This window comes from Oryzias latipes, chromosome 14, assembly GCF_053564925.1.
Source record: "Oryzias latipes strain Hd-rR chromosome 14, Olatipes_Hd-rR_3.1".
NCBI lineage: Eukaryota > Metazoa > Chordata > Actinopteri > Beloniformes > Adrianichthyidae > Oryzias > Oryzias latipes.
Window position 1 is genome coordinate 2,759,058 of NC_136250.1, and position 26,431 is coordinate 2,785,488.

Sequence of the window (26,431 nt, forward strand, 5' to 3'; positions counted from 1 at the left end):
CGCTCCTTCTGTGGAGGGGGTCCTGGTGTGGGGATGACTGGGCATTCTCCCTCCTTCTTTTTAAATTCCATCATCCATTTTAGAAGAACATGAGCACATGTGTTAGCTCACATGAGCTAGTTTACCTAAATTACAAAAGAGGTTTATTCAAATATACACCAAGTGTGTCTGAAGATTTATATCCCCTGTTGTATAAATAAAATATGTCCAACACAAGAGGCCTTCAGCTCTCATCTGTTTGCTCAGCTGTTGGACAGGACAAGAAAAAAGTAAAATGTAAGTATTAATATTTCAGTTAAAAATGACGTCAGTAACCATAACTATCTCTTCTCTGATTGTTGCTGTTGTAGAGACAAAATGCAGACGCAGAAAAGACAGGAGGCGCTGTGACGTCTGTCTAAGGGTCGGTGCCGGTGGGCTGACGGGGCTCCGACACGCCCCCCCCCCCCCCCCCCCCCCCACCGACAGGGATCGCTGCTGCCCTCGGAATTCTTCGGAAGCATTCGGAACCCCTCGGCCGCCTCCCCGCTCCACCGTCAGCCGTGTTTTCCTCCGAGCTGCTGCAAAGCGGAACTGGCGGCGCTGGCGTGGCGGGGATCGGTTGAAAGATTATCCCGGTGTGTGTTATGACGACGCGCGGGGACACGCACCCGCACGGAGCCGTGGTCGTTGCGCGCGGCGGGATGTATTGGGGGGAGAGCCGCCACAGAGACGCTGGGCTCCGGCCAAACCTTGCTGCATTTTAGCCGCTCTGTTGTCCATCGATGCTCGGGCTCTGACTGCAGTGGCTGCATCGCTGATCGGCTGAACATCCGCGCGCGCGGTGCAGAATGCAGCACGCGTGAGGACACCCCCCCTCCTGCTCATCCATCGCTGCCATGACAGGCAGAGGTCTCCTCTCGAGCACGGCGCGCTCGCTCGGACAGCAGGCGGAGTGATTTGGGACGCTGCTCGCATCTGCGGATGTTATTCCGTCTGTGGGGCCTGTAAACAGCATCCGCGCGTGCGTGCGCGTGCACCGTGACACTCTCAGGGAACAGCAGAGAAACAACATGTCTTCTCGGTCAGCTTTGCCGTCTGGAAACGACAGGAGCGCCGGGGACCACGTAAGTGCAAATGCTGCCTGTGTTTGCGCGCGTGCACGCCAGAGGAGAGATCTCCTCAAATTTGCGGCCTCTGGCCCCCTCTGCGCTTACTCCGTGCGGGAGGAGGAGGTGCATGCACGGAGCCGTTTCTGGATGATCCGACGCTTAGGTGCATCGGGCCCTCGGAGGGGGCCGGGGGGGGGGGGGGGGGCAACCTTGAGTATTTGTAGGGCGGCAGGGGCCCGCCGCATACCGCACATCGAATGTGCGCACAGAGCCCCAAGAACCGCCGTCCCCCGCCCCCCCCCACCTTAACGCCATGGAGAGACGTTAACCTCCCTGCTGTTCTGTGCGTGCCTGCGTGCGTGTAAGTGCGTGAACGCATTACCTTGACATCAGAAAGGGTGGGACTAGAGTGCAATATGCCCAAAGAAAGGTGAGAGCGGGGGTGTTTGTTCCACGGGGGGGGGGTTTCTGCGAGAAAACGGAGCAGCGCCCGGCCTGGAGCCAGGGACGGCGCCACGCAAGCCCGCAGCGCGGGCAGCCTGCGGGCACAGATCCTGCGTTGGCTGCTCCTCAGTCCATCACTGCTTAATTCATCCCAGACTCTGGTTGACAGATTGATAATCCCGCCCTTCAGACTTAATTCACTATAAATCATACAGTTTATTTCTGATCATTTTCTTTCCGGTTTGATCTCAAACGTAAACAAACATTTCTTGATCTTATACATTTATTTTCTATTCTGGTAAACTTTGATACTATATATATATATATATATATATATATATATATATATATATATATATATATATATATATATATATATATATATATATATATATATATATATATATATATATATATATATATATATATATATATTTATATATATATATTCAATGACCTAAAACGGATCCATCTTTGTCCAAAACTTTAACCAGTGTGACTCAGAGAGAGAGGCCTGCTAATGAACAAGGAAGTTTTCCAGATTCCTTGGATTTGTTCGAGATAATCAAGTGTTGTTTTTACGTTAAATTAAACCTACCACGCTTCAATCCAAATGGTACTTTTCCAATACCACTAGGTGTTAACCCTATTCGAGCTAATCATTAATGTATCATCAATGTCGCCTTCTCCATTCACGTACTCTGGATTTTTTTATATCCACACTATATATTCTTCACATCAGTTTTTCTTTCAGGGGGTTTCTCCAGTGGGATTTCTTAGAAAGTTGTCTTTCTAATGATGGGCACTCATTTATGGTTTATGTCATTTTTTAACACCATTACAGCTGTGATCACTAACCTTATGGGGTCCTGGATGTTTTGTTAGAACCTGTCAAGTTCTAAAATTTGAGGCACCTGTTAGATTTAGGGCAAAGGTGAGTAGAGGTCAGGTTATGGTTAGGCACCAACTGCTTTACATAATTTACAGACATTAACCCAGTGTCTCACTATGGGTTCAAACTGTGTGATCCAGCTGTAGATATTAAAAGTCTGATGATACAATGATCCAGAACGTGCTGTGATTAGATTAGACTAGATGACAGTTCTGTGGTGGACATTCCAAAACTATCTGACATTCAAACCCTAATAGATATTAAAACCAGGCTGTTTTTCCAGAAGGAGGCTGGCCCTGGAGATCTTAAATTAAATGGCAGTGAATTACAGAAAAGCTTGCGCAACTTATTTCTTTTTCTACGAGGATGAAGGTGAGTCTGGACTCCGTTACAGATTAGTCTTTGGATCACCGTTGGCTCTGCCCAAACCTCACTCGGAGCCATTTTGAGATCTACTGAAAATAAAAAGGATTCCATACCCACAGTTGTCATCAATAGGCACTAGAGCAGTGTGTATTGTAGGAAACCAATGGTTTGATTCCAGCTACCTATCTGGGATTCCTTGTGCCTTTAAAAATATAGGCTTGTGTCAGGAAGGGCATCCAGCATAAAAACTCTGCCAAACTACTGGTGCAGATCAGTGAAAGCTGATTCTCTGTGGCGACCCCTAATGGGATAAGCAGAAAGGTCAACAACAACATGGAAACCAGTACGTACATGTGTTTCTTCTTTGCTGTGATGCTGGACCTTTTAGCCTTTGGGTTACGGGAAATTGCTCATGTCTGCAACCAGCTCCCAGTGGTCGATTGAGGGACGGCAGCGGCTTTGGGAAAAAACGATGGGGGCTTTGTTTTAGCAAGGCTGGAAGGGACGACATGCTGGCGAGTGGAAGTGGGACCGGCCAGAGACCACTGAGCCAGCATCTGCTTCATTTGCTTACGCTCTCCCCCTCCCCGTCTTAGTGCCAGGAACCGTTTTCTGTCCTACTGTTGCAGGAGCCACGTTTCTGTCATGTTGTGGTTAGCAGCGCTCTCACAAACGGCCCTCTGTGGCACACGTCCTCTGCCTCCCCCCTCTTCGTCCTGATTTATAACATGACGGGATGTTGCTTCAGACTGTCGGACATGACACTGCCTGGACCGCAAGCACAGCACTTCTTCAGCCCACATTCCATGTCAGTACTGAACCACAGTAACCGCAAAGACACAGCAAAAAAGAAAAGAAATGATGGATTTCTTCTGCAAAGAGAAGATTTTTTACAGCCAGAATTCAGGAAAGTCTGGAATTGTTTTTGATATTAAAAGACTGTCAAATGACCTGAGTCTACTATAGTTTCAACAGAACACAAATTACATGTTTAAAATGTGCATCTTTTCCTTTTACTTCACTAAAGGAGCTCATTTCAAATGTGATGATGCTGCAGGTCTTGGAAACCTTGCAGGTTACAGGTGCAGTTCCTCCTCTTAACCCTTGTGCTATCTTAGATGACCCCCCCCCCCCCCTTCCATTGATGTGTTCTCCCTACCATGACAAAGGTGGATAAAGGTGGAAAGATTTCACGTAATCCATGGACACCAGTGAAGATCACAAATCATTGAAGAAAAAAGGTTCAGAGCACTTTCTAGTGGGTCTAGATGACCCAACTCCCAATGTAAAAGTGCAGAGGATAGCACAAGGGTTAATTTCTTAACAGTTTCAAGATGTTTGAGCATCAGTTTCTGGAAGTCTTGTCTTCGAGTTTGGTCCCATTCTTGGACATTATGGTGACACTTGTCCTTTAATGATGCTCCCCATGACAGATTAAATGTGATGTCACAGTCTGACTGAAGCGCTCCCAAGAGGCAGTTCTATGCCAGCTGGCGAATGCTAAATTTAGCTGATTGTAAAGTAAATTTTAGATTTTAGATAAAATTTACTTATGTTGTTGACACAATCAAGCTGATGACTGATCCGGTTGACATGTCCCTGTCCATGTCCAGTTTCTCAAAAACAAATTCCTCAAGTCTTTAGAATATGAGATTTTTAGAAAGTCTTTGCTGTTGGATGCTTTGTAATATTGTTTTTTAAAGTAATCTACAATTTTTCCTCACTCTTTCATAGAATGTAGAGCCTCACCTCATCTGCGTTTCAGAGATTCTTTGATGCATTTTCCAACTGGTACGAGACGTTTTGGCTGTTAATTGTTAAATCATGTGTGTTCTGTTGTTAACAAATATGGAATTACTTCATTTGATTTTGTTTTTCTGTTTATGGCTCTAACAAATGTCCCAACTTCACCACAATTCAAGCTATAATGGGCGGCCGTGGTGCAGAGGTAAAGTGGTCAATATCTGATCAGAAGATTGCAGGTTCGGTTCCTGATCTGTGCGCCCGTGTCGAAGTGTCCTTGAGCAAGACACTGAACTCCACGTTGCCTCTGGTGGTTATAGGTTGGCGACAGTGTTCTTCAGTGTGTGTGAATGGGACTGTGACTGTAAAGCGCCTTGGGCCTTCTAAGGAGGTAGTAAACGCCATTTGCCATTCATAATGTTAATGTGCAGAACTAACAATGGGAGAAGGATTCATATGAAACGTAATTTTTTATTTGCATCTCGGCTGCATCCCTCCTCCTAAAGGAATGTGGAGAGGAATGTGTCAGCCATCATAGCGGAGCTACAACTACGATCAGTGGAATTGAAGCTGCAGCTCTGAGACATTGAGATGTTCCTGTTCAGTTTGACATCTGGAGCCACTTTTATATTACTTATGCTGGGAAAGGCTGTCCAACACCTAATCAAGCCACAGTTCTTGAGGTGCACTGAGTGACCCCCCAATTCCACTGTGTGTGACCCAAAGCTAAAGTTCATAGTTACCTCAAGTACCGCGGTTGGACGGCATTACCGCCAAATTCTTAAATCGATTTGGTTCAGATTCACAATGTCAGGATTTGACTTGATGAGTGATTTTATTGTATTTGATAAACGATATCTTCCGAATTTAACATATTAACATGTAATTCCAAACCTTGTCATAAGAAACAGATTTCAATAAAGGGGTTTAAACTAAACTTGGATGAAGTTTTTATCAATAAAATGTTTTGTTTCTACGATGAAAGTATCAGGATTTCATGAATAGAGCCAACATTTGAAGATTCCATTTCCATAATCGGGGTTTACGGCCCTCAGATAGACTGGTACAGGGTCCCGAAAAGGCTGACAACTTTCTTCATTCTTTTCTTTCAGCACTTATCACTGGGGGCCAGTCGCTCGGACAAGACTACCAGTCAGTCCAGCCGCTCTCTGGGGGCCCGATGCAGGAACTCCATCGCCTCCTGTTCCGATGAGCAGCCGCACATTGGGAACTACCGTCTGCTCAAGACCATCGGCAAAGGAAACTTTGCCAAGGTCAAGCTGGCCCGCCACATCCTGACAGGCAGAGAGGTGAGACGGGAACCGTCTGCCCTGCAGGTGCTGGCAGACAACTGTGGTTGCAGCCATGAGACACCATTTTCAGAGAGAGACATACAAAAATGGACTATCAACAGATTAGAGTCAGTAGATATTTTGATTTTATAACAACGCTATGGAACGCAGCATTAGTTATTCCAAATCTGAAACAGTAAGTGTGAGTGATGTGTAACCTGACAGGAGCATTTTTAGTGCAGCGTTCTCATTCAGGTCTATGGTGTAGTCTGACATGAAAATCAAGGAACAGAGTGAGAATGATGGTGAGTGGAAGTGTTTCCACTTCGCTGTCCCAGTCTTTCCACATCATCTCCATTAATGAACCCACAATTGTCTTTCAGGTTTTTTTTCATATTTAAAGGGGTCATATCATGCAAAATTAAATTTCTCAGCTTTTAAGTGTGTTATAACGTTCCTCACAACAACAACAAAACCCAACGCAGTATTTTGATCTGTTCACGCTGCTCTGAGTGTTCCTCTAAAAACCCGCTCTCTGAGAACCAGCCTCTCCCAATCCAGAGGGTTCTCACATTGTGATGTCACAAAGTGGGGAACAGCCCCTTCCAGGATGAGTCTATGCTGTCAGCTCCGCCCCCAGGCTAACATATACGCCCACTTTCTCTGTGGAGCTTTCCTTTTATATCCACAATATCCACATCCATCTTTGCAAAAGTTTGGATGTTGTTGCTGCAAACGCTGCTGAGGCCGAATCTAGGATGACATCATGAAATGGGCGGTACCCACAAGAAGCTAAAGGCGGAGCCTTAGAGATTGAGTCGTCTTACTGCCGGGTATGAAAATAAGCTGCGAAAATAGCTAATATTAATTTAAAAAAATCATTATTTAGTGAGTCAAAGGTAATATATTATCATATATAAGGATATAGTTTACTCTGAGAGGCTTGAGAATAGCATGATATAGGCCCTTTAAAGATTTAGTATACATACATTTCATGTATTAATGACTAATGTTCATTTTGAAGATGGCCCTTTTCAGAATCTAACCAAACACTTTGTTTTTGTCCATAGTGATGTATTTTTGTCTCATGTTTTGTGTTTTTCCTTAAATGAAAATCAAACTTTCCTCAAATGTGACTTCCTGCTCGCAGGAAGATCCAAACCCACTACCAAACACAAAAATACCTGATTTTATTCGAAATATTTCATGAACAAAGTGACCAGCAGGTGGATTTTTGAAGTAAACTGATGGATTCTCAGTAAATAACTTGTGGTAAATTATGATTTTTTAATAAATTGCATAAAAAATGACATTTGTAAAAACAGTTCCCCCCGTGTTTGTTAAAAAAAACATATGGGCTTGGAGACAAATGCCCTTGAGTTTGTGCCGTGTTCCCTCATGGCCCCTCACCTGCTCACCTGTTGATGTGTTTTCTGCTCAGGTGGCGATAAAAATCATCGACAAGACTCAGCTGAACCCCACCAGCCTGCAGAAGGTGGGTTTTCCTGCAATCACGCCGAGGAGGGCCCCTTTGGCCTTTTTGGTTGAAGTAACCCAAACACAGGAATGTGAGGGGGGGCCGGAGGGGGCAGTATCAGGGAAACAGCTGATGGAGCGGGGGTTCCTGATGCTGTTTGGCAGGTGCTGGGGACTGCATGGGAGCGAGACCTCTGCTCCAAATATCACCTCCGGTCTGTCTTTTGGCTAATCACTCAAGCTGGATATCGCCCCCCCCAACCCCCACCCACTGCTCTGCTCCTGCTTCCTGTTCTTAATTTGTGGTCCTCAGAAAAAGGACAAAGCAGAGTTGGTGGAGTGAAAGCTGAGGAGGAAAGGCGTAGCTCTTTCTTCAAATTTCTCTTTTCTGTCTGGGTTTGTTGGAGGCTCTGAGCCCCCCCCCCCAGTTGTAGTGTGACAAGAAGTGAGCTGAAAAACAAAGAACTAAAACGTCTTCCAGAGCTTTTACGTGTCTGTACAAGCTGGACTCAGCCCCCCCGCCCTTTCTCCTTTTGCCTTCCTCAGCCTGCGTGAGATCTTGTGGAGAAGGGGTGGGGGCCTGAAAGGATCAGTTGAGGGATGGAGACTGGAGGTTGGTGCGTGCGTGAAGGGAGATGTTGTTTGGCAGCATCACGTCTGCGCGCCTCTTTCTCTGGAAACACTGTTATTAGTCACAGCAGAAACGTTCAAGTAGATCCAGTCAGAGGAAACAGACCAGTTTTTATGCTGTTTTTAGAACTAATCTGTTCCTCTGTGTTTGCAGCAGCATTGACCTTACATTGTCACCGTGTTATCTGGGCTTTAGTACACTAACTCTGGCTCTCATTGTTCTTCTTTGGCCCCTTTGGCCTCCTGTAACCTAGATACTTTAGCTGATCATGTTTTATCACGACAGAAAAGGGATTTTCTTTGTTTACTGGCTTTCAGATTTTCTGTAACCAAATTTTGCATTTTGATCCTCCTGCCTGGACCGGCTGCGACATTCAGGACAGCGTTGTGGAGGGAGGGGGGAACAACTGGCTGCTGACCAGGAGGGAGCTCTGCTTCTAGCCAACTGTAACAGCAGACAAAAGCGTCTCTGACAGCATAATCTGGATGGTACTGCACGGAGAAGGGAGAAAGAAAGGCAGCATTACACCATGCAGGGTTAAAGGGGGGCGGTGGGAATGATGGTGAGAATAAAAATCACACATCAGAATACATGTGTTCTGCATGCAGGACGTTGGGTTTATGAGAAACTCACAAGATATTCTGCCTCCTTTTTATTTGCTTTTTTGAAGATGTAACTCGTCCAAATGGAGAGACGCTGTTCAAATCCGTTTCAAACCATCTGTTAGGCTTGATCTGCAGCCAGCAGAAGCTGCCACAGAGTGCGTGCAGTCCGTTCTCTCCTGCAGTCGCTCTCCTTTTTGATGGTGGGGGGGGCTAAGCGTGTTTCCGGGGGATTTTGCGTAGTTTGGGCCGACCTGACCCCCTGCCTGAAATGAGGGAGGAATGAACGGAAGGGTCTGGGTGATGGGAAGGCTCGGCACTACATTTCCCAAGATTCCCTGCAGCACAGCTGGAAGTGCTGGGAAACAGCCTGGTCTTAATACCTGGGTTGCTATGGCAACAGTGACGTCAGGCACTGCTAGAGGAGAGGGCTGTTGGAAGAACTAGCCGGAGGAGAGAAAGAAGCATTGGTGATGGGGAGGGTGGTGGTGGTGGGGGGGGGGGGTGTTCACAGAGCAGGGGAGGGGAGCTCATCTCACCACAGATTCCTGTCAGCTTCTGCAGGAGAGTCCATGGTTTCAGCAGAGGCCTTTCGTTGATCGCGAGGATCTTCACTGGGGGGTGCTGGCTAAATTTAAATCCTCTTTTCTGCTTCCGTGTACAAACACACCCCCCCTCTCAGAAAATGTGTTCCGAGTCATCCTATCTTTGACGTTTGGATCCTCTTGTATTTGTTGTAGTTGTGTTGCATTTTGATGAGAGCTGTTAACAGTGCAGCATGTGAGTATTGGTGTGTGGTGTTTTCCTGTGTTTGTCAGGCTACAGTCCTTCTGTGATTTTCACAGTCATCAGGTCATCAGGTCAGCGGTGGGAGGTGCCAGGCCCGTTCTGAGGTTTAACTGTTTTATATTGTACTGAATATTGACTGACTCAACGAGTCCCCTTGTGGCTACCTGGTGAACTGACCTGGTTTCAGTTACGGCTGTCAAACCAACCCAGAAGAAAAAGGTTTCCTTGGGTAGTGTAGGTTGATGGACTTTTTGTTCCAGGGCTGCCATGGGAGGGAGTTTTGTGAAGTTCTAAGTCAGCCCTGCTGACCCCACTACAGCCAAACCTCTGCTGTTGAGGCTGAAGGTAGTTTTGTCTGGGATGAGGCATCAGAGAACCAAAACACACTTGGTGGTTCAGAAACAGCACATCAGCTTCAAGGTGCTGTTGGCAAAGTCCCTAGAATGGAAAGTAATGAATAATGCTGGCAGAGGACGTTCCAAAAACAAAACACATGCAGGAAAAGTCAGCAGATGTCCTCAGACTTCATGGATTATTCCTCATGTCACTCTCTTCTTCTTCTTCTTCTTGCAGCTTTTTCGGGAAGTGCGGATAATGAAAGGCTTGAATCACCCAAACATAGGTAAACACATCTCTGTGATGTATGCTTGGGGATGTGTTTGTGTACATGTGTTTGTCAGTGTGTGTAAATTCTGTGCATGTGTGTGTATGGATGCTCGTGTGTAAGCAGGTTTGTCTGTCCATGTGTGCAAGCAAGTGTATAATTACGCAGGAACTTGTGTGTGCATGCATATTTGTATTAGCGTGCGGGCATGCACACGTCTGTGCACGCACACACTTACCTGTATAAGCATGCGTGCGTGCACACGTACATGCACTCAAGCATTTGTGTATTAGCGTGCAGGCATGCCAATGTGATCATGTATGTTTATGTGGGCATGCAGTCATGGGTGTATTAGCGAGTGGGCATGCGTGCATGCGCTCATGCATGTGTAGCAGATGGAAGTGTAATGTGTGCACTAAGCTGCGCACATTCATCGACTGAGCTGCAGGCTCTTTTGGAGGTCAGGAGGTTGGATTTTCCTGAGCTGAAATGTCACATGAATTAAACCCCCCCCTGCAGCCTCAGTCAGGTGCACTGAGACAGACGCATGTGTTCATTTCTGCTCATATAAACCTGAAGTGCATGTTTGAGCTGAATCCCTTTGTCTTTGTGCTACAGTGAAGCTGTTTGAGGTGATTGAGACGGATAAGACCCTTTACTTAGTCATGGAGTACGCCAGTGGAGGTGGGTACCATAAGTATCATGATTGTGTGTAGACTTCCTGAGTCTCAGGAAGCAGACATTGAAAACAGAAATCTGTATTTTGGTCTTCTTTAGAGACACGTGCAGGACTTTTTCTATATCCATTGTGTTAAGGTCTGTCTATAAAGCTGCATCTGAACAAACCTAAAGCTTCCACAGCAACGCACCAATGTGGACGAGCTTGATATTTACTAATGTGTTCCACAAAAGTCAGACCTGCCTCTCATACCTGCTGTCAGGTGGTGGACTGAGGTTTGCTTTGCATCCACAGACATATTTGTCCCCAAACTGCTCCTGTGAATCTAATGTGGTAGGCAGCAGATTCTTGACCTGTGGCTTAGAGCAGATTTCAGATATTGCAGAGGAGAGACTTTTGCAGCTGCACAAAAACCAGCAACTTATTAACCTAAGGCTCGGTTTCATCCTTTCATCTTCTTACACAGTTCTACTTCGTCTTTGTCTTAAAAGTTTTGAGCTCAAAAGGAGATTCTTTGTGGTGTAATGAGCGCTGTGGCAGATGAAGGTTGTTTGTCACAGCACAAGGCTTCCGTTTCTGAGCTAACTGAAATGCTCACTTGCAGGTGAAGTGTTTGACTACCTCGTGTCACATGGGAGGATGAAGGAGGTGGAGGCCCGAGCCAAGTTTCGGCAGGTACACAAGCCTCCCCCCCACCCCAAAATTTGCCCTTTTTAATGCCCAGTCCCTGAGTTCTCTCTGTCTGCTGCTGCTCACAGATCGTCTCAGCTGTGCACTACTGCCACATGAAGAACATCGTCCACAGAGACCTGAAGGTGAGAAGGAGCTGCTGCTCACACACAGCTTGTTCTCTGCTCTAAGCAGACTTCATACTCGCTCTCCTTCCATTCCTCTGTCCATCAATGCCTCTCACTCTGACTCTCATCACCTGGTTCAGGCGGAGAACCTGCTGCTGGACGCTGACGCCAACATCAAGATTGCTGATTTTGGCTTCAGCAACGAGTTCACGCTGGGAAACAAGCTGGACACGTTCTGTGGGTCTCCCCCCTACGCAGCGCCGGAGCTTTTCCAGGGAAAGAAGTATGACGGGCCGGAGGTGGATGTGTGGAGTCTGGGGGTCATCCTCTACACGCTGGTCAGCGGATCCCTCCCCTTTGATGGGCAGAACCTGAAGGTGGGTGCTTGGGAGGACAAAAGGATCATGGGAGGTTTTTTTGTGGGTGGAGAGCTGCACCTGCAAATTACAAACCAATGTGAGGTTTGGACAGGCTCTGTCTTTTAGCATGAACATGGATAAGGGGACAGCGTTGAGGGCGTTATGAGCCTGCATGACGGAGAAGTTTCAGTGTCAAAAACATTCATGGTTTTCATGGTTCATTCATGGTCATGAACTCCAGTTCATGATCACTAAAGATTTGTGGGGGCACAGATTATCGCAGCACCAAAGTCTCTCCATGTTTAAACTGGCGTCACTCTGGTGACCATTAGTTCACCACATCTTGTCTCTTTTGAAAGTGTTGTGTCAACAGACCTTTTCCTGAAAAAAGGATTTCTCTGCTGAAGTCTGCCGCAGTGAACCAGGTTGGTTAGGGGAGCATTAACAAAGGCATTGGTTCAGCAGGTGTGAAGGCTGACCTGAACTCTGGTATAGTTCACTTCCCCAAGAGGAAGGAATTGACCTCCGCATTGAAACAGTTAATTGGGGAAAAGTGAAAGAAGCAGGAGTCATGAAGAAGCTGGTTAAGCGTGATGCAGTGAGGAGCTGCAGTGGCTTTTGGGTTTAAGTTTGAGGAAACAATTTTTTCTTTGTCTTTTTTTGGACATTACCTGTCAGAGTGAGCAGCTTTTGGAACAAAGTCTCTTCTTTGGTCCACTGCAGTCTCTGGCTCTCCTCAGAGACAAAGCAGTGAACCCAGAATGACTGACAGGAAGTACCGTCATGATAGAGACCTGTTGTTCAGGAGAGATAAGTCTGGATGAGTAGAAGAAGACTTTTTGCTACATGTCATGTTTGGGCCCTACAGGAGCTGAGGGAGCGTGTGCTGAGGGGGAAGTACCGCGTCCCCTTCTACATGTCCACCGACTGTGAGGGCATCCTTCGACGGTTCCTTGTGCTGAATCCTGCAAAGCGCTGCACACTGGATGTGAGGAGCAGAGCACGTGCATTAAAGAAAAGCAGCTGTGCCTTTCTTCTCATGCTCCAGCTGAGAAGCTTCTTCTGTCTCTGCAGCAAGTCATGAAGGATAAGTGGATCAATACAGGGTATGAAGGGGATGACCTGAAGCCCCACATAGAACCAGTGGAGGACTACAGCGATCCAGCTCGCATAGGTAAGTCCGAGATCTGAACAAAAATGTTTCTCAGCACATCTTCTCATCTGTCGTCTTGGTCCCATGTGTCCTCCAGAGGTGATGGTTGGAATGGGCTTCACTCCAGAGGAGATCAAGGACTCCCTGCTCAATCAGAAATACAACGAGGTCACCGCCACCTACTTACTGCTGGGCCGAAAAGGAGATGTAAGTTGTTGAATCGTGTTTTGTACATTGGCAACCACTCACTCTAGAATCATTGATGAATCCAGAATGCTGTTTGGACCGACGCCCATGTTTTTCATTTTTTCACAAAACTACCACCTGAAGAGAAACTGCAGCTTCAGTTCCGGAAAACTTAGCTCTGTGGATGAAACCCAAAACTAAAACGGAGTGCAGTTAATTAGCAGAAATCACTGCATCTATTTGCAATACTACATAGAAAGTCTGCTGCGTGAAAGCCTCGGCCTGAAGGCCGTGTCACACCGCTGCTACGTACAAGCTGTGCATATTGCACAGCTGAAAACTGGTCATACATGAAGATACACAGAAAAGTGAGAAAAGTTGTGGTCCTTATGTGAAGTTTTCACAGATGTTTAACAAATGAACCACGTTAAAACCACAAAAGAAGTACGAATGAACCATGCAAAGAACACGTAAACTTGCACTTCATTGGATTTCTTCACTTCAACGTTCGGAGCACCGGACAGAAATCACACACATCAGCACCGTGGTCAGCACCCTCGCCATGTTTTGTTTTAGTGAAACAGTCAGATTCTCCTGATCCACACCAGTTCTGAGTCAGCTGCTAGGCTCCAGGCGAGGCAGCCCGCGGGGATGGGGGGCCCATGGGCACAGCTGGGGAGAAGTGCAACAAGGCCCCAGCACGCATCCAGGGTGGCATCCGGACCTGCACGATCCACCTTCCGTGCGACACTAGACACTGCCCCACTAAAGGGAGACCCCTGCAGGGTACAGACTGCTGAAGGGGTGAAAGATCGGCCGATTTACATACCTGTCACACAATAGATCTATTGTGCAAGAACCGTGCGGGATTATTGGGCCATTTATTCGTTCGTTCATCAATGACGTAATGTGAACGTGACATGTGCCCCGTATACGTGATATAAAAGTTATGCATCAGTGGTTCATGTGTGAAAAGTCTGTTAGACATACGTGGAGCAGTCATGGAGAGCCACAAAGTTGCGTATGGCTTGTGCAAAAGTCCCAGACATTTGCGCAAGATTTACATAACAATTGCATATGAACTGCATAAAATACACATAAACTGCATAATGCTAAACAGACCCCAAAATTTGAACAGCTCTAAACCAAATTTATGTAAAGACCCAGTGGCCGAAAACCTCGAACGGGATCTGCGCTCATTGACAAATGACGAACGCAAGGAACATTTATGAATGTGACGCATGTATCAGAAAAGACCGACATTACAAACGTGGAAAATGCAAAGCGTGCGTAGCGGCTGTGTGGCACGGTCTTGACCTTAGAGGTCATGGTGAAAGTCAGACTGATGCTCATCAATCTGACAAAACATTGTAGTCCGATTTCAAAACCTTCCTCCTTGTTTTACCAAAAAGTGAAATATACTAAAAGCTAAAGTAAAATACTTGAGAATCTGGAAGAATCTCTTTGTATCGGTCAGAGCTGCCAAGTTCAAATGCTAAAACAGAGTGTAAACTCAATTCAATCTTTTGACAATATTTCTCTTTAAATTAAGACACAATGCTGCACTTCTGTAAATCTAATGTCCAAACTTTGTAAAATGTAAAGGTTTTGTTCTTAAGTTTGAGTGTGCCATCAGTTCAGGCTTCACAGCTTTGTGTTCTTCCGTCTTTGTCATGTAGGGAGGATGTAGAGGATTGTCACCAACCTTTTTGTGTCGTCAGATAAATGCACACCCCCGGTCGACAAATACAGCAAATAAAAGGATCAAATCATTTCATAAAATCAGTCATAAAATCATTGTTTTTTAGATATAAACATAATAATGAATTAGAATCTGCAGAGTTTGCAACTTCACTATCAGGGTCCTCATAACATTAGCGAGCCTGTGGCTGAATTCTATGCAGAGCGTGACAGAAGAACTGATATGAACTCATCTTTCAAGTAGAAGTCTTGCTTTTTTCTGTTAAATGCAGATTTCTTTTTAATTAAAGGTGAAGGTCTGTCTGCTTCTTTTTGACTCTTTGCTGCTGAAAGAAACTTTTGTTTCATTTGTTTTTGTGAACTTTGCTGGCTTTGGATTTTTTTTATTTAGCAACAGCTTTAGGAATGCAGTGGATGACAGTAAGACATGTGACTGAGGCAAGCATGTTCAGGACAGATGTAGAGAGAATCTGCTAGTTTTTCAAAATAAAAGATTCTCCACAATCAGATAATAAATTAAACATAAACACTGTGAGTAATGTTTTCATTTCTGTGCAGTAAAGGCCTTAAATGAGCAGCAGAAATGAGGCAGAAACCTAATTACATCCTGATGAAGAGTACACAAAGTACCGATGTTGCTCTGTCACTCCTCCTCACATCCTTTGCTTCTTGGACGCTGTAGGAGAGCAGTGACGCTCGCACAGCCAGCACCCTGTCCCTGGCGAGGGTGCGACCCAGCCCTGTCACCAACGGCACCAACAAACACTCCTCAGCCAGCGGCTCTTCCTCCTCCACCTCCTCCTCGCACAGCAAGAGCCAGCGCAGCGCCTCCACCTACCACAGGCAGCGGCGACACAGCGACTTCTGTAAGTCTCTCCTCTGCTGCGACAGAGTAACTAATTCAGGAGGAGGGATATTCAGACTTCTGTGTCAGCCTTAATCAATCCATCCAAGTCGTTCGTATGAGTTTAAGAGGTTTAAGGCCTCGAGAAAGGGAAATCAGTGACGTGCGGTCAGATGAGGCAAGCGAGGCCTCACCTGCCATTGTGAGGCCTCGCTTGCCTCAAGCGAGGCCTCACAATGGCAGTAAAAATTAAAAATCAAGTAAAAATTATTTTCCACTGATCCGTGTTCAAGATATATTTTCAGTTGACTCCACACATTTTCCACAGTTTGTAAGGTTTTAAATCACAGAGCTTGGGTGTCGTGTGATCACATTCGGAGCGGAAACTCCGGGTGAGGCTCTGAAGCGCTTCGCCTCATGTCTGACTGCAGGACTCAGATTTACCAGAGACGTGCGGTCAGACCACTGCTGTAAGGCCAGAGAAAAGGCTGCCAGTGAGGGGAGCCTCACCAGCAGGGGGCAGACGTGAGCTGACAGCTGCTTTGTAGCTACACTGCTGCTGTAGAAACGGAACAGAGCGAGGGCATCTGTCTCCATTGATGAAAATAAGGAAGACTTTTCCAACAGGTCATAGAGCTTTTGGTGGAGAAGGATCAACGCACTGACTCACCAGGGCGTTGATCACCAGTTAGGCCAAACACGGTTTACAATTTTTTTTTTTAAATAAGTGGAAAACAAATGTGGGTATTAGAAAACTAAATTTTAGGCCTAAAAAATATTTTATATGATAATTTTTACAGACAACATTAGATAACATTGATCAAAACAACAAAATTTGAAGTTGGAAAAATACCATAAATAGTTACTGAGGGTCAAATGTGTGCTGAACACATCTGTATACTTTCATTTGTTTACAGTAAATGTGAATAATTTATACACAAGAAGAGTGTTCTATCCATGTCTATAGAAGAAATATTCTCTGTAGGACAAATATGTTCTTGTGTGTATTTTATAAGCTGTTAGCTGCTGTTAGATAAATGGTGAAATATTCAGTTCTTGTAATTGTAAATCTGACTCCAGAGGAGTCAGTGCCTCACCAGCCATCAACCTCACTGCATGTCACTGAGGAAATGTAGGACGTACTGACAACGTAAAAGCATTAAAGGACATTTCCAGGTCTGGACTGTAACAATAACTACATGTTAAAACAGTATGCTTCATTCCTGAGCTCTGATTAACATTACAGTCAAATTAAAACTGTGTGGGGGTTTTTTAACAAAAGAAATTCTTATCTGTCGGCATCATTTGTATTTGGAGTTTCTGCATGATTGTTGACGGTTCACTGCTCCACAGTCTTACGTGCAGTAACAGAGCATGCACATCACTGTGATTATAGTTATTTGGAAGTCACTTCCTCTCAGCCGGTTTGTCACAGGAGAGCTGTCAGGCGCAGACAGATGGGAGCAGTCCCTCCTTCAGGAAACTGTTCCAGAAGCTTCTGCCCCACCGCGCTGTCTAAAGTGTGAAGTCAGGGTGTCCATGCAGGTCAATCAGAAAACTCTCTGCTGCTGAAACCGTGTGTGTTAATGCGGGAAGCAGCTGATCAGATCCGCTCTGCTGCGCATGACCCACTTTATGAGTCTGTGTCTGTCCTCTGCTGTCCTCCACAACAAAGGCGGGCCCTCCATGCCCGTCATGCACCCCAAGAGGAGCCCGACCAGCACGGGCGACCGAGAGCTGAGGGAGGGGCGCATGCCCTCCCGTAAGGCCAGCTGCAGCGTGATGGGGAGCCACAGCCTTCCTCCATCCAGCCCCATGGTCAGCAGTGCCAACAACCCCAACAAGTCGGAGATTCCAGAGCGCCGCAAAGACATGACGGCCACCACGGTCAGTGTCCTGATTCTGCTTGAGCCGTTGTTCCGCTAAAATAAGCTCACTTACAAAGTCTTTAGTTCCCTTCATCAGATGCTTGTGGTCTTTGGGCCCTCATCGGTCCTCCTCATGTGTCTGTGAATGAATCCAGGAAAACTGCAGTTCCTTTATTTTTAAAAAGAGCTTTTTATGTATTGCAGCTTAAAGCGCTTTACAATTTAAAAAGAAAATAATGAATACAACAAAAGAAAAGGAAATTTTTTTTAAAACCAAGCCACCCCTGTCGACTCTCTTCCCCTCAGTTTACACCTATACACCGCATGACCCCCCCCACACACAATGCATACCGGCACAAGAACATTTAGAATTATCAAAGAGACGTACGGCGTGGCTCTGCTGTGAGGAAACAATATCTGGGGAATCTCTTATACCAGGAGCAGCTCAGCCACAGAGCATCACCACAGCACAGGGTCCACCATGCTGAAATTCATTCTAAAAAAGAAGGTTAAAAATAAATACAGAAGATGTACATCAATATAGAAAAGCAAAAGTAGGTCTTTAAAAAACAAACAATAACAATGTTTTTGATGATAACTAACCAGATAAGATTTTCTAAAAGCTGTATTAAAGAGGTGCGTCTTGAGCCTCTTCTGAAATATCTGAGGCTCTCCGGCCTCCACAGGCAAAGACCATATTGGCAGAACGAAGTGTCCCCGTACGTTTTGGTCCTCACCCTGGGGACAACTAAAAGCCCGCGCTGGAAGACCTCAGGGTCCGCGAGAGCTCACAATTTAAGAGAAGATTCTTTTCAAAGACGACCACCAAGCCTGCAGCGACTGAAAACTTGATCATGACATACTTTCAGACAAAGGTTCTCTCAAGGAACTGAACATAAACAGATAAATCCCACTTATAAATGTATTATAAGTTTTATAATCTAATCCAGTCCAGATAATTCCTCTTCCCCTTGAGCAGCTGAGCATGTGTTCATCTGCTGCTGTTATCTGCACAGAATAACATCCCAGGAAGCACCATGACGCGCCGGAACACGTACGTGTGCACGGACCGCTCGGGCGCCGACAGGCACTCTCTGCTGCAGAATGGCAAAGACAACAGGTACGCCTCAAGAAGAAAAGAAAGCGTTGAAAAATCCAATCCAGCCTGAGAGCGGAGCCGCTCATCCAGCTAGATTTTGCAGCAGGCATGTCGTGGTAAAAGAGACTGAGAAAAGAGTGACTCTGCTCCTTTCAGCTGTCTTTGTTTTTACAAAACTTTTAGAAGAATCATTTAAAAGCCAGCCACATATCTCTGAGTAAACATTGAATGAAGTTGTTGCTTTAGCTGATTGTTTTTTTCAGCGTCAGGTTCACTGTGATAGTAGCATCCCACCAAACATTCAGGCTCAGATATCTCCTCAAAGGTTACATGGCTGTAAGCTGCAGAGTAGCATGGAGTGCCTCACAGATACTCTTTGATCCATGTTTCATCACAGCACACTCTGAGATCAGATCAAGTTTGGCCCAGAAGCTTTTGTGGATCAGTTGAAGGTTTAGGAGAGTCTCCCTGATCTTCAGACGTTTGTTGCAGCTGGAAGCATTCACTGACTGCTTCTCTGCAGGCAGCTGATTACAGCCCCACAAGCAGCAAAACTCCTCCTCCTTTTTACCAAATATGCTTTTACTTTTCACCTGGGGCTGTGAAAGTTGTTGAGCTCAGGAACTGGTGGTCGAACCATAGACTGTGTATGAGAACTGTACAGAGCGTCTGTGACGTCACCCATAGAAAACGCCTTCCTTCCACCTCCAACAAAATGAAGCCAATTCAGTCACCATTTTTTCATGATACGGACGCGCCATGCTGGAGCCAGGAGCCAGTGTTTGGTCTGGGTTGGTCAGAGTCACGTTTCTATGGCAACTGGACATACTGTCCAATCAGGAGGAAGCTTGTTGGAAGTCCACACCCCTTCCACTGAGAGTGGCTCGGGAGAATCTGTCAATCAAACATTTGACGTGGGGGCCATCCGGTACTGAGGATTCTGATTGGTCAGCTTAGAAGTTGAATAACTTGAAGTAAATAAATAATATTAAAAACAATAGGTTTAGTAAAAACATGTTAAAAAAGGTGTCAGATTCAGAATGTTTATTCTGACCAATAGAATGACAGAGTGACAGCTGTTGTTTTCTCTGTAGAAGTCTTGGAGCCAACAGGTACTTCCTGTTTGAAATGCCAGGGGGAGGGGTCGTTCAGTCTAGTTCTCTTATACAATTAATGGGTTTAACCCTCCAATCCAAACTCTAAAGGCTGATTGTCAAACAGGGAAGCATTGGATCCCATTTTTAAGTCTTTTGGATGACTTAGTTTTGGATTTGAACCTCCAACCTCCCTTTCTCAGAAAGGTTTTGGGGCAGTTTTCCACAATAATCCACAGAAAACCTTTTGTGTGTGTTCATAAGGTGTGGCCTCACTGTTGCTTCAATCTTAACCCCCCCACAGCTCCCTGGGCCACCGCCTGCCTGCTGCGTCTCCCTCCACCCTCAGCATGGCTGGAGCCGGAGCTGCTTCCTCCTCCTCGTCTTCGGACCGATGCCGCCTGACGCGAGGCTCCACAATCCGCAGCACCTTTCACGGGGGCCAGTTAAGGGACCGTGGCCCTCCAGTTTACTCCGCTCCACCCACATCACCCACCCTGTCCCACCATGAAACCAGCCCTCTGCCCCACGCACGCACCAGGGCAACCTCCAACCTCTTCACTAAACTGACCTCCAAACTCACTCGCAGGTGAGGGCTCTCTGCTGCCACTATTCATCTGTTTTTGTTAAGACCCCACAATTCTGTGCCCCCCCCCCCAACCCCTTAATAGCTGCTAACAGCTTAATTAAAAGCATGAAGGACTAGTTGAGTTGATGCTCCTCCTGTTAGACTGGGAAGGATTTCAGTCTGAATCCTTCTTTTCTGTACCTAAAGCTGACGTCCTTTCACATCAGCTCTCGTTCAATTCTATTCTATTTTATTGAAACAGCCCAAAATCACAGCAACAGTCGTCTTAATGGGCTTCGTACCGATAATTGGGAAGTAAACAGAACATCAAAAGGATCATGAATAAATAGTATTCGATGGGAAAATACTCATACGGCTGCAGAACACTCAGGTTCTTTGGAAGGAAGAGCTGATCTTGGTGCAGAGGTCTCTGATTCTGATCCAGATTGACCAGGCATCAAATGATCGCTGCTGGCATCATTTGATGCCTGGTTCTGATTGATGGCTGTGATCGGCAGCTGTTACGCCACGGAGAGCTAGAATTAAACAGATGAAGCATTAAGAAAAAGAATCTGGGAGCTTAAAGGAGACTCTCTTGACAGTGTTGCTCTGTGAAAATTGGTGTTGTTAAGGGGAGAGATGTGGACCAAACTTTCAGCTCATTTAGAAAACAATCTGATTCCATATCCTTTGGACTCTTTGGGTACTATGGGCCAAAGCCAGTCACTTCAACAATCCATATGTGTGAGATGCTACGTCAGCTCCAGCTACAACAAGAGAATGCATCCAGCATTCAGCAACGTAATTATCTAGCAATGCTCACCACACCTTCAGAATTTCCCCACCAACAGTGTTGTTTGTGGAGCTTCAGACGTTCATGAACTCTGATCTCTGTCGTTCTACATTTCTAGGAAAGCAGGTTTCAAAATCCCCATAAAACTCTGACTATACGTTCTGCAGTCTTATAGTTTCTGTTCTCTGATCTTCTCAATTCCGATTGAACCCTTTGCAATTATAGCGTGACTCCATGCAAAATAAACAAAGGATGTAGATTTTTTTGCATCAATACTAGCAAAGAAAACAGGGCCGTACTCTCCTCCCTTCCCCTATAATGTGGTACCTTTACCCCCTCCTCTTCAAACTCAGCGGCGTCTTTGAGGTTTCTCTTTAAGGAGGGTCAATGCATTTGTTGATGTCGTGGCATTGGCAGCACTGCGCCACCGCTCACAGCTGGAGCACCAACGTATAGCTGAAGCTTACATTCACGGAGGCCCCCAGTGATCCGTCCTCAGACCCGGATTATCCACCGCTCCTCTCTCCCTCCCACCCCGCATAACCACGGTTTCTAATCCTATCACACCTTTATCCCTACCTGTCATCTCCAGCACAGCACTCTTCTTCACCTCTTGCTCTCCTGTGGTTCAATTATCTTCGCTCTGACACTCTTCCTCCCCCAAACCCCTGCTCCCACCCTGAACCCCGTCTCTCTTTCTGCTTCCTCCCTCTTGTGGCGTCAGGGTCAACCTTGACCCATCCAAGCGCCAGGGCTCAAACAAATCCGTGTCGGGTTGTACTCTCCCACAAGGATCAAAAACAGTTAGTAAGTTTCCGTGTCTTTGGCTTCTCTCTTGTCTGCCTGTGCCGGTCCGTGTGTCTGCCTGGTCATGTTTCCATCCTGCTCTCTGCATGCTCGTGAGCAGTCGTCCGCTTTCAGTAGGCTCCGCAGTCCTGGTTTCAAGCATGGTTGAGACCCATTGGGAATCGTTCGGAACTTTCCGGTTTGTAGAAACCTGGAGTGTTGCATCCTTGTGAAGGTGCTGTTAGAACCAGTCTTCTGATTTGGTTTGGTAATAGTCCGATCCGTGTTCAGTGTGAATGTGGTGCATGCTGTGAGGACTCAGGATGAGAAGAACATTGTGCACACAATGCTTGCTGCTGCTGAAGTTAGTGAGGGTCTGCTGGATGCCATCTCTGATGACCCCATGACCTCTGGTGAACGTCCTCTCACTCCTCTCCTGCAGGGTCACAAATGAATCTGAGGGAATCAGGAGATTTGCGCTCACAAGGTGAGTTCCCACCCTCCGCCTGCTTTCAGAGTCCGTTGAAGGCGTCCTGTCTGACCCCGCCCCTCCTCTCTCCTCAGTTGCCATTTACCTGGGTATCAAAAAGCGTCCGAGCCCCGGGCCGTCGGACGTGGCTGGAATCTGAGAGGCGGCGGGCGGCGGGACCCTGCGGAGGTGGTGCTGGCTCTGCAGGAGGCAGCGCTCGGGTGTGGCTGTCAGGTCCACCACTCTGGCCCATTTCTGCTCTCCTGCACCCACGGCGTGGCGGGGGGCCGCGTGGCGTTTGAGGCCGAAGTGTGCCATCTTTCCACGAGCGCCTCAGAGACTTCTAACGGCGTGCGCTACACTCGACTGTGGGGGGCGCCGCTAGCTTTTCGGAACATTGCCACCCAAATCTCTAAGGATCTTGAACTCTGAGCCAGAGTGTGTGTTTGTGTGTGGGTGAGGGAGTGTGTGTTTTTGTGTGGAGGTGTGTTTTCGTATGGGAGTGTGTTTTAGTGTGAGTGTTTATGGAATCAAAGAAAACAAAAGAGATGAGGAAAGGGGCTGGACCCGAGACAAAAAACTCTCCTGTCTCTTTCGGACCCCCCCCCCTTCACACACAAAAATACACACCTGACCCTTACAAACACAGACTGAACTTCCCCCTTCATGACCCCCCACCCCAGCCAGGAAGTGGATCTGATGAAACCTAGTTGAATATTTTTATTGCAGCCATATTGACTCTTGATTTTGTTATTCTCTGACACCCCCCCCCCCCGACCATCCCAAAAGAAAGACATCTTTGTTAGTCCCCCGCCCCCCCGATCCCGCCTGCTTATGTGCTATTCACCCCTCTTTTTCACCTTCTGTCATCTCTTGGAGACAAACACGAAGATCGGGGGGCTGCGTGGGGGGCTGCATTGCTGTGAGCGCTGAGCGCTCAAACTGTACGGGATTAAGGTCAGAGGGAGGGGGCGGGGTTTAGAAACAGCCAGTCAGAGAAGAGAACCGCTGAGGCTAGATTCTGACTCATATCAGACGTCTTTCCGTTTCTGAATGAACGGTCTGGTACTTTCAGCCCCAGTCGTCCACACTGTCAGTTCAGACCCCCCCTCCAATGTGTTTTTGTTTGTTTACATCATAGTGGGTTTTACAAATCAATATCCATCCATCATCTAGACCGGCTTCATCTTCTCTTGCAGCTTTGGTCCAAAGTGACTAAAGGAAAAAATCTAAAACGTCCCGTTCTGGGCGAGGTGCAGCGAAAGCATCATCAGGAGGAAACAGACGAGAACAGCTGCCAAATATTTGACATTTTATCATTTGTTGATAGAGGATCTTCAGCGGCGTGCTGCTGTTGTTCAGAGGGGAGGGGCCTCAGGTCTGGACGGAGGGTGCTGTTGAGATGACCTCTGCATAGGCGAGATTTGAACTGGGGAGTCGCACGGCCTTGGGGCTCGTTAAGAACAGCGTTTTGGATCATGTGTAGAGTCTCGGTGCTGCTGACACAAACATCTGAGTGAGGAGTGGGTTTGCAGAAACACAAAGGTGCGGTCGTCCTGTAGAGGGAAGGTCTGCGTGGAGGGAGGCCGAGCAGATGCTCTGCCTGTCAATCATGAGCTGATAAGAAAAGCCGCTCTGATGCGATAAGGACCAGGGGGTCACCAGAGTTGACCCCGGCTGCAGGTTGGCAGGAACACCTGGACGGTGTGTTAGTTCAACAACATGCACGCACACAAGGGGAGAACATGAAAACTCGACACTCGGAAAACTCAAATGGTATTTTTATCAGGACGGAGGCTGCTGAGCTAATCTCCAACCCCTCCATGCAGAAATGCATCAGCATGTCAGTCAAAAGCTCCAGAAAAGAGCATCGTTGATCCGGTTTGGTTCGTCTCAGATCACTGTAGCTGCAGCACAGATTTCTTTGGTTCTGACCAGAGGATCTACAGGGAAGCCCCTCCCCCTGCACATAATCAAGTCTGATACCACTGATGTGTTTGTGGAAATGATATGAAGATGTCAGGTTTTTCCTGTTGGTAGCTGGATGAGCAGCAGATCCTTTTTACACAAACCCCAGAGCTTGATGGAGAAGCTGCACATGCAGCTCTCTGATTGGCCGGATTCTGTCATCAGTGACATCATTTCCTAAACTCCCATTCTTTTTCAGCTCTATGCTTTTGTTTGTGTGTCTTGCCACAGAATCGGACCCACATAGAGGCGACTTCTCCAGAGCTGGCACATCTTTTTTCGGGGGGGTTAGCAGTGCAATAATATGGCACGTTTTCAAAGCAATGCACCTCTTGTTCTGACTCAGTGTCACATGATCTGAGCTCCCTCGTCCTCTCAGACTATGGAGTGTAACAAGCCGACGCCCCTTCAGATCACCCATCCCCCCCCCCCCCCCCCCCTCCTCCAGGTAACGTACACTGTTTTTGCAGCACAGCATAGGAGCTGCGCTGCCCGTTAACGATGACTGAGGGCCGGGGGCCAGTTCCATGTTCCTAAAGGTGCAATGAAGGCAGTGTTTTGGTTCTTCTTGTCAGTCCAGTTGCCTTTAAAGTGAACAGCTCCCAGCGCCTTCATAGGATACATATTTAATGTAAAAAAAAAAGAAAAAAGGTCATAAAAAACGAGAAGGTTTTCTTATTACCCCTCCCTGTTTTTAGTGGAAACTGTACTGTGATATTTGCATAGGCTTCAGAGGTCATATTGTTTGGCTGCTGATTTACTGTTAATACTATCTCTCAGTTGTGGCTTTACTCATGGTGACCCTGATCACCCCGCCCTGACCACTTTCCATACGGAAGTGTAACTTCTAACATCTCACCCCTCACCACCCCCACCTTTATCTCTCTCACCACAATGTTTCCCTCAGGAAACGCTCAGCCATCATCCACTCTCACGCCGGGTGGCGTCCTCTCAGTCCAGCGGGGGAGGCCGGCCCGCTCAGGCTGAGAAGCAGTCACCAAAAAGGACGGCGGGAGTCTGTCTCCTGTTCAGTTCTCGTTGTGGTGTATATTAGCATTCGGTAATATAGACCTCAATGCACTTTGCTTTGACTTGAATCAGCTCCTTCCAGTGAACCTGTCTAGGTTATGCCTAGAACTAGCCACTGGGGGGCGCCAATGTCTTAAATGTGAAACACTTCAATTTGTGGATATTTGCACAGGTACTTCATTTATTTTTTAGAATAATATCGTTAAAAAAATTGGATTTATATCAGCCATTTGGGGCTGCATATAAAATATATGAAAATAGTATATATCTTAGAGCTCAAGGTTTATTTATAGATAGAGCAAGGGAAGTTATATTAGAGTAAAGCAGTCTCTTGTCAGTGACAATGGGAAATAAAATAAACCTGCAATCCTGCATGACTTCAGAGTTTGGCTTTTAGGGGGTAAAGTAAAACACAAAGGACACCTGCCACTTGTTGACCTGAATCTTTGGCTCTCGATTTCCCCCCGTTCTCAAAAGTAAACTAAAGGATTCAGGTGAAATGAGGAGATTTTAGCTGACGGTGTCACGTCAATCAAACTTTAATTGATAGATCCTGATCCGTCTGGAAGGCCCTGGGTTACAGTCAAGCCATAGAAAAGTTATTTTTTGTTCTTCTTGCCTAAACAAAATGTTCTTCAGAAAACAAATTTTTCCTGTAAGTGGAACTCTCTCCCCGTTTTTAGCATTGTCCTGAGGGGGAGCTGCTGAGAGGAGGTCCTGAGGAGAGCTCCTTCTGGCCTGAGGGCTCCGTGAGTGCTCGTCTGCGCGCTCAGGCTGTAGGAAAATGCTCTGGTTTGACAGTATTAACAGCCCGGGGTCTCAGTGTTTAACACAAATGTTTATTTCCCAAATGAGTTGATGTTTTATGCAACAGAGATTGAAGAAAATATCTTGTGATTTTACTCTGTTCTGCTGATAAACTCGTTCCTTCAGAAGTTAACTGTAAAGTGAGACTGAGTGGTTATGGCATATGAGGAGAATGTGGAGCTAAAGATGAATAAAATTCACAGATGTTGGCATTTTTCCTTCACTTGACGTTGTTTTAGGGGTTGCCCCCTTTTTGTAGTGTTCTTGATTTCTGTTTATCAGGTGGGAACAAAACAAGAAA

The 26,431-nt window shown here is 46.4% G+C and overlaps 1 protein-coding gene across 5 annotated transcripts; it reads left to right on the forward strand.

Annotated features, from left to right (window-relative positions):
* The first annotated feature begins 325 nt into the window (after window positions 1–325).
* mark4a (MAP/microtubule affinity-regulating kinase 4a) lies at window positions 326–26,353 on the forward strand. 5 transcript variants are annotated; one of them, XM_023962210.2, is made up of 18 exons: window positions 326–1,106; window positions 5,649–5,846; window positions 7,270–7,323; window positions 9,900–9,948; window positions 10,549–10,614; window positions 11,214–11,284; window positions 11,368–11,424; window positions 11,547–11,783; window positions 12,634–12,753; window positions 12,840–12,939; window positions 13,016–13,125; window positions 15,488–15,671; window positions 17,325–17,536; window positions 18,534–18,637; window positions 20,015–20,299; window positions 21,796–21,878; window positions 22,300–22,344; window positions 22,422–26,353. In XM_023962210.2, the coding sequence occupies exons 1-18, from the start codon at window positions 1,053–1,055 to the stop codon at window positions 22,484–22,486; spliced, it is 2,094 nt and encodes a 697-aa protein (XP_023817978.1). In that variant the 5' UTR covers window positions 326–1,052; the 3' UTR covers window positions 22,487–26,353. The 5 variants fall into 5 exon arrangements, with proteins under 5 accessions (XP_023817978.1, XP_023817977.1, XP_023817979.1 ...); XM_023962209.2 differs by having other exon boundaries at window positions 499–1,106; window positions 17,310–17,536; XM_023962211.2 differs by having other exon boundaries at window positions 499–1,106; window positions 17,310–17,536; window positions 21,796–21,874; window positions 22,422–24,944.
* The last annotated feature ends 78 nt before the right edge of the window (window positions 26,354–26,431 follow it).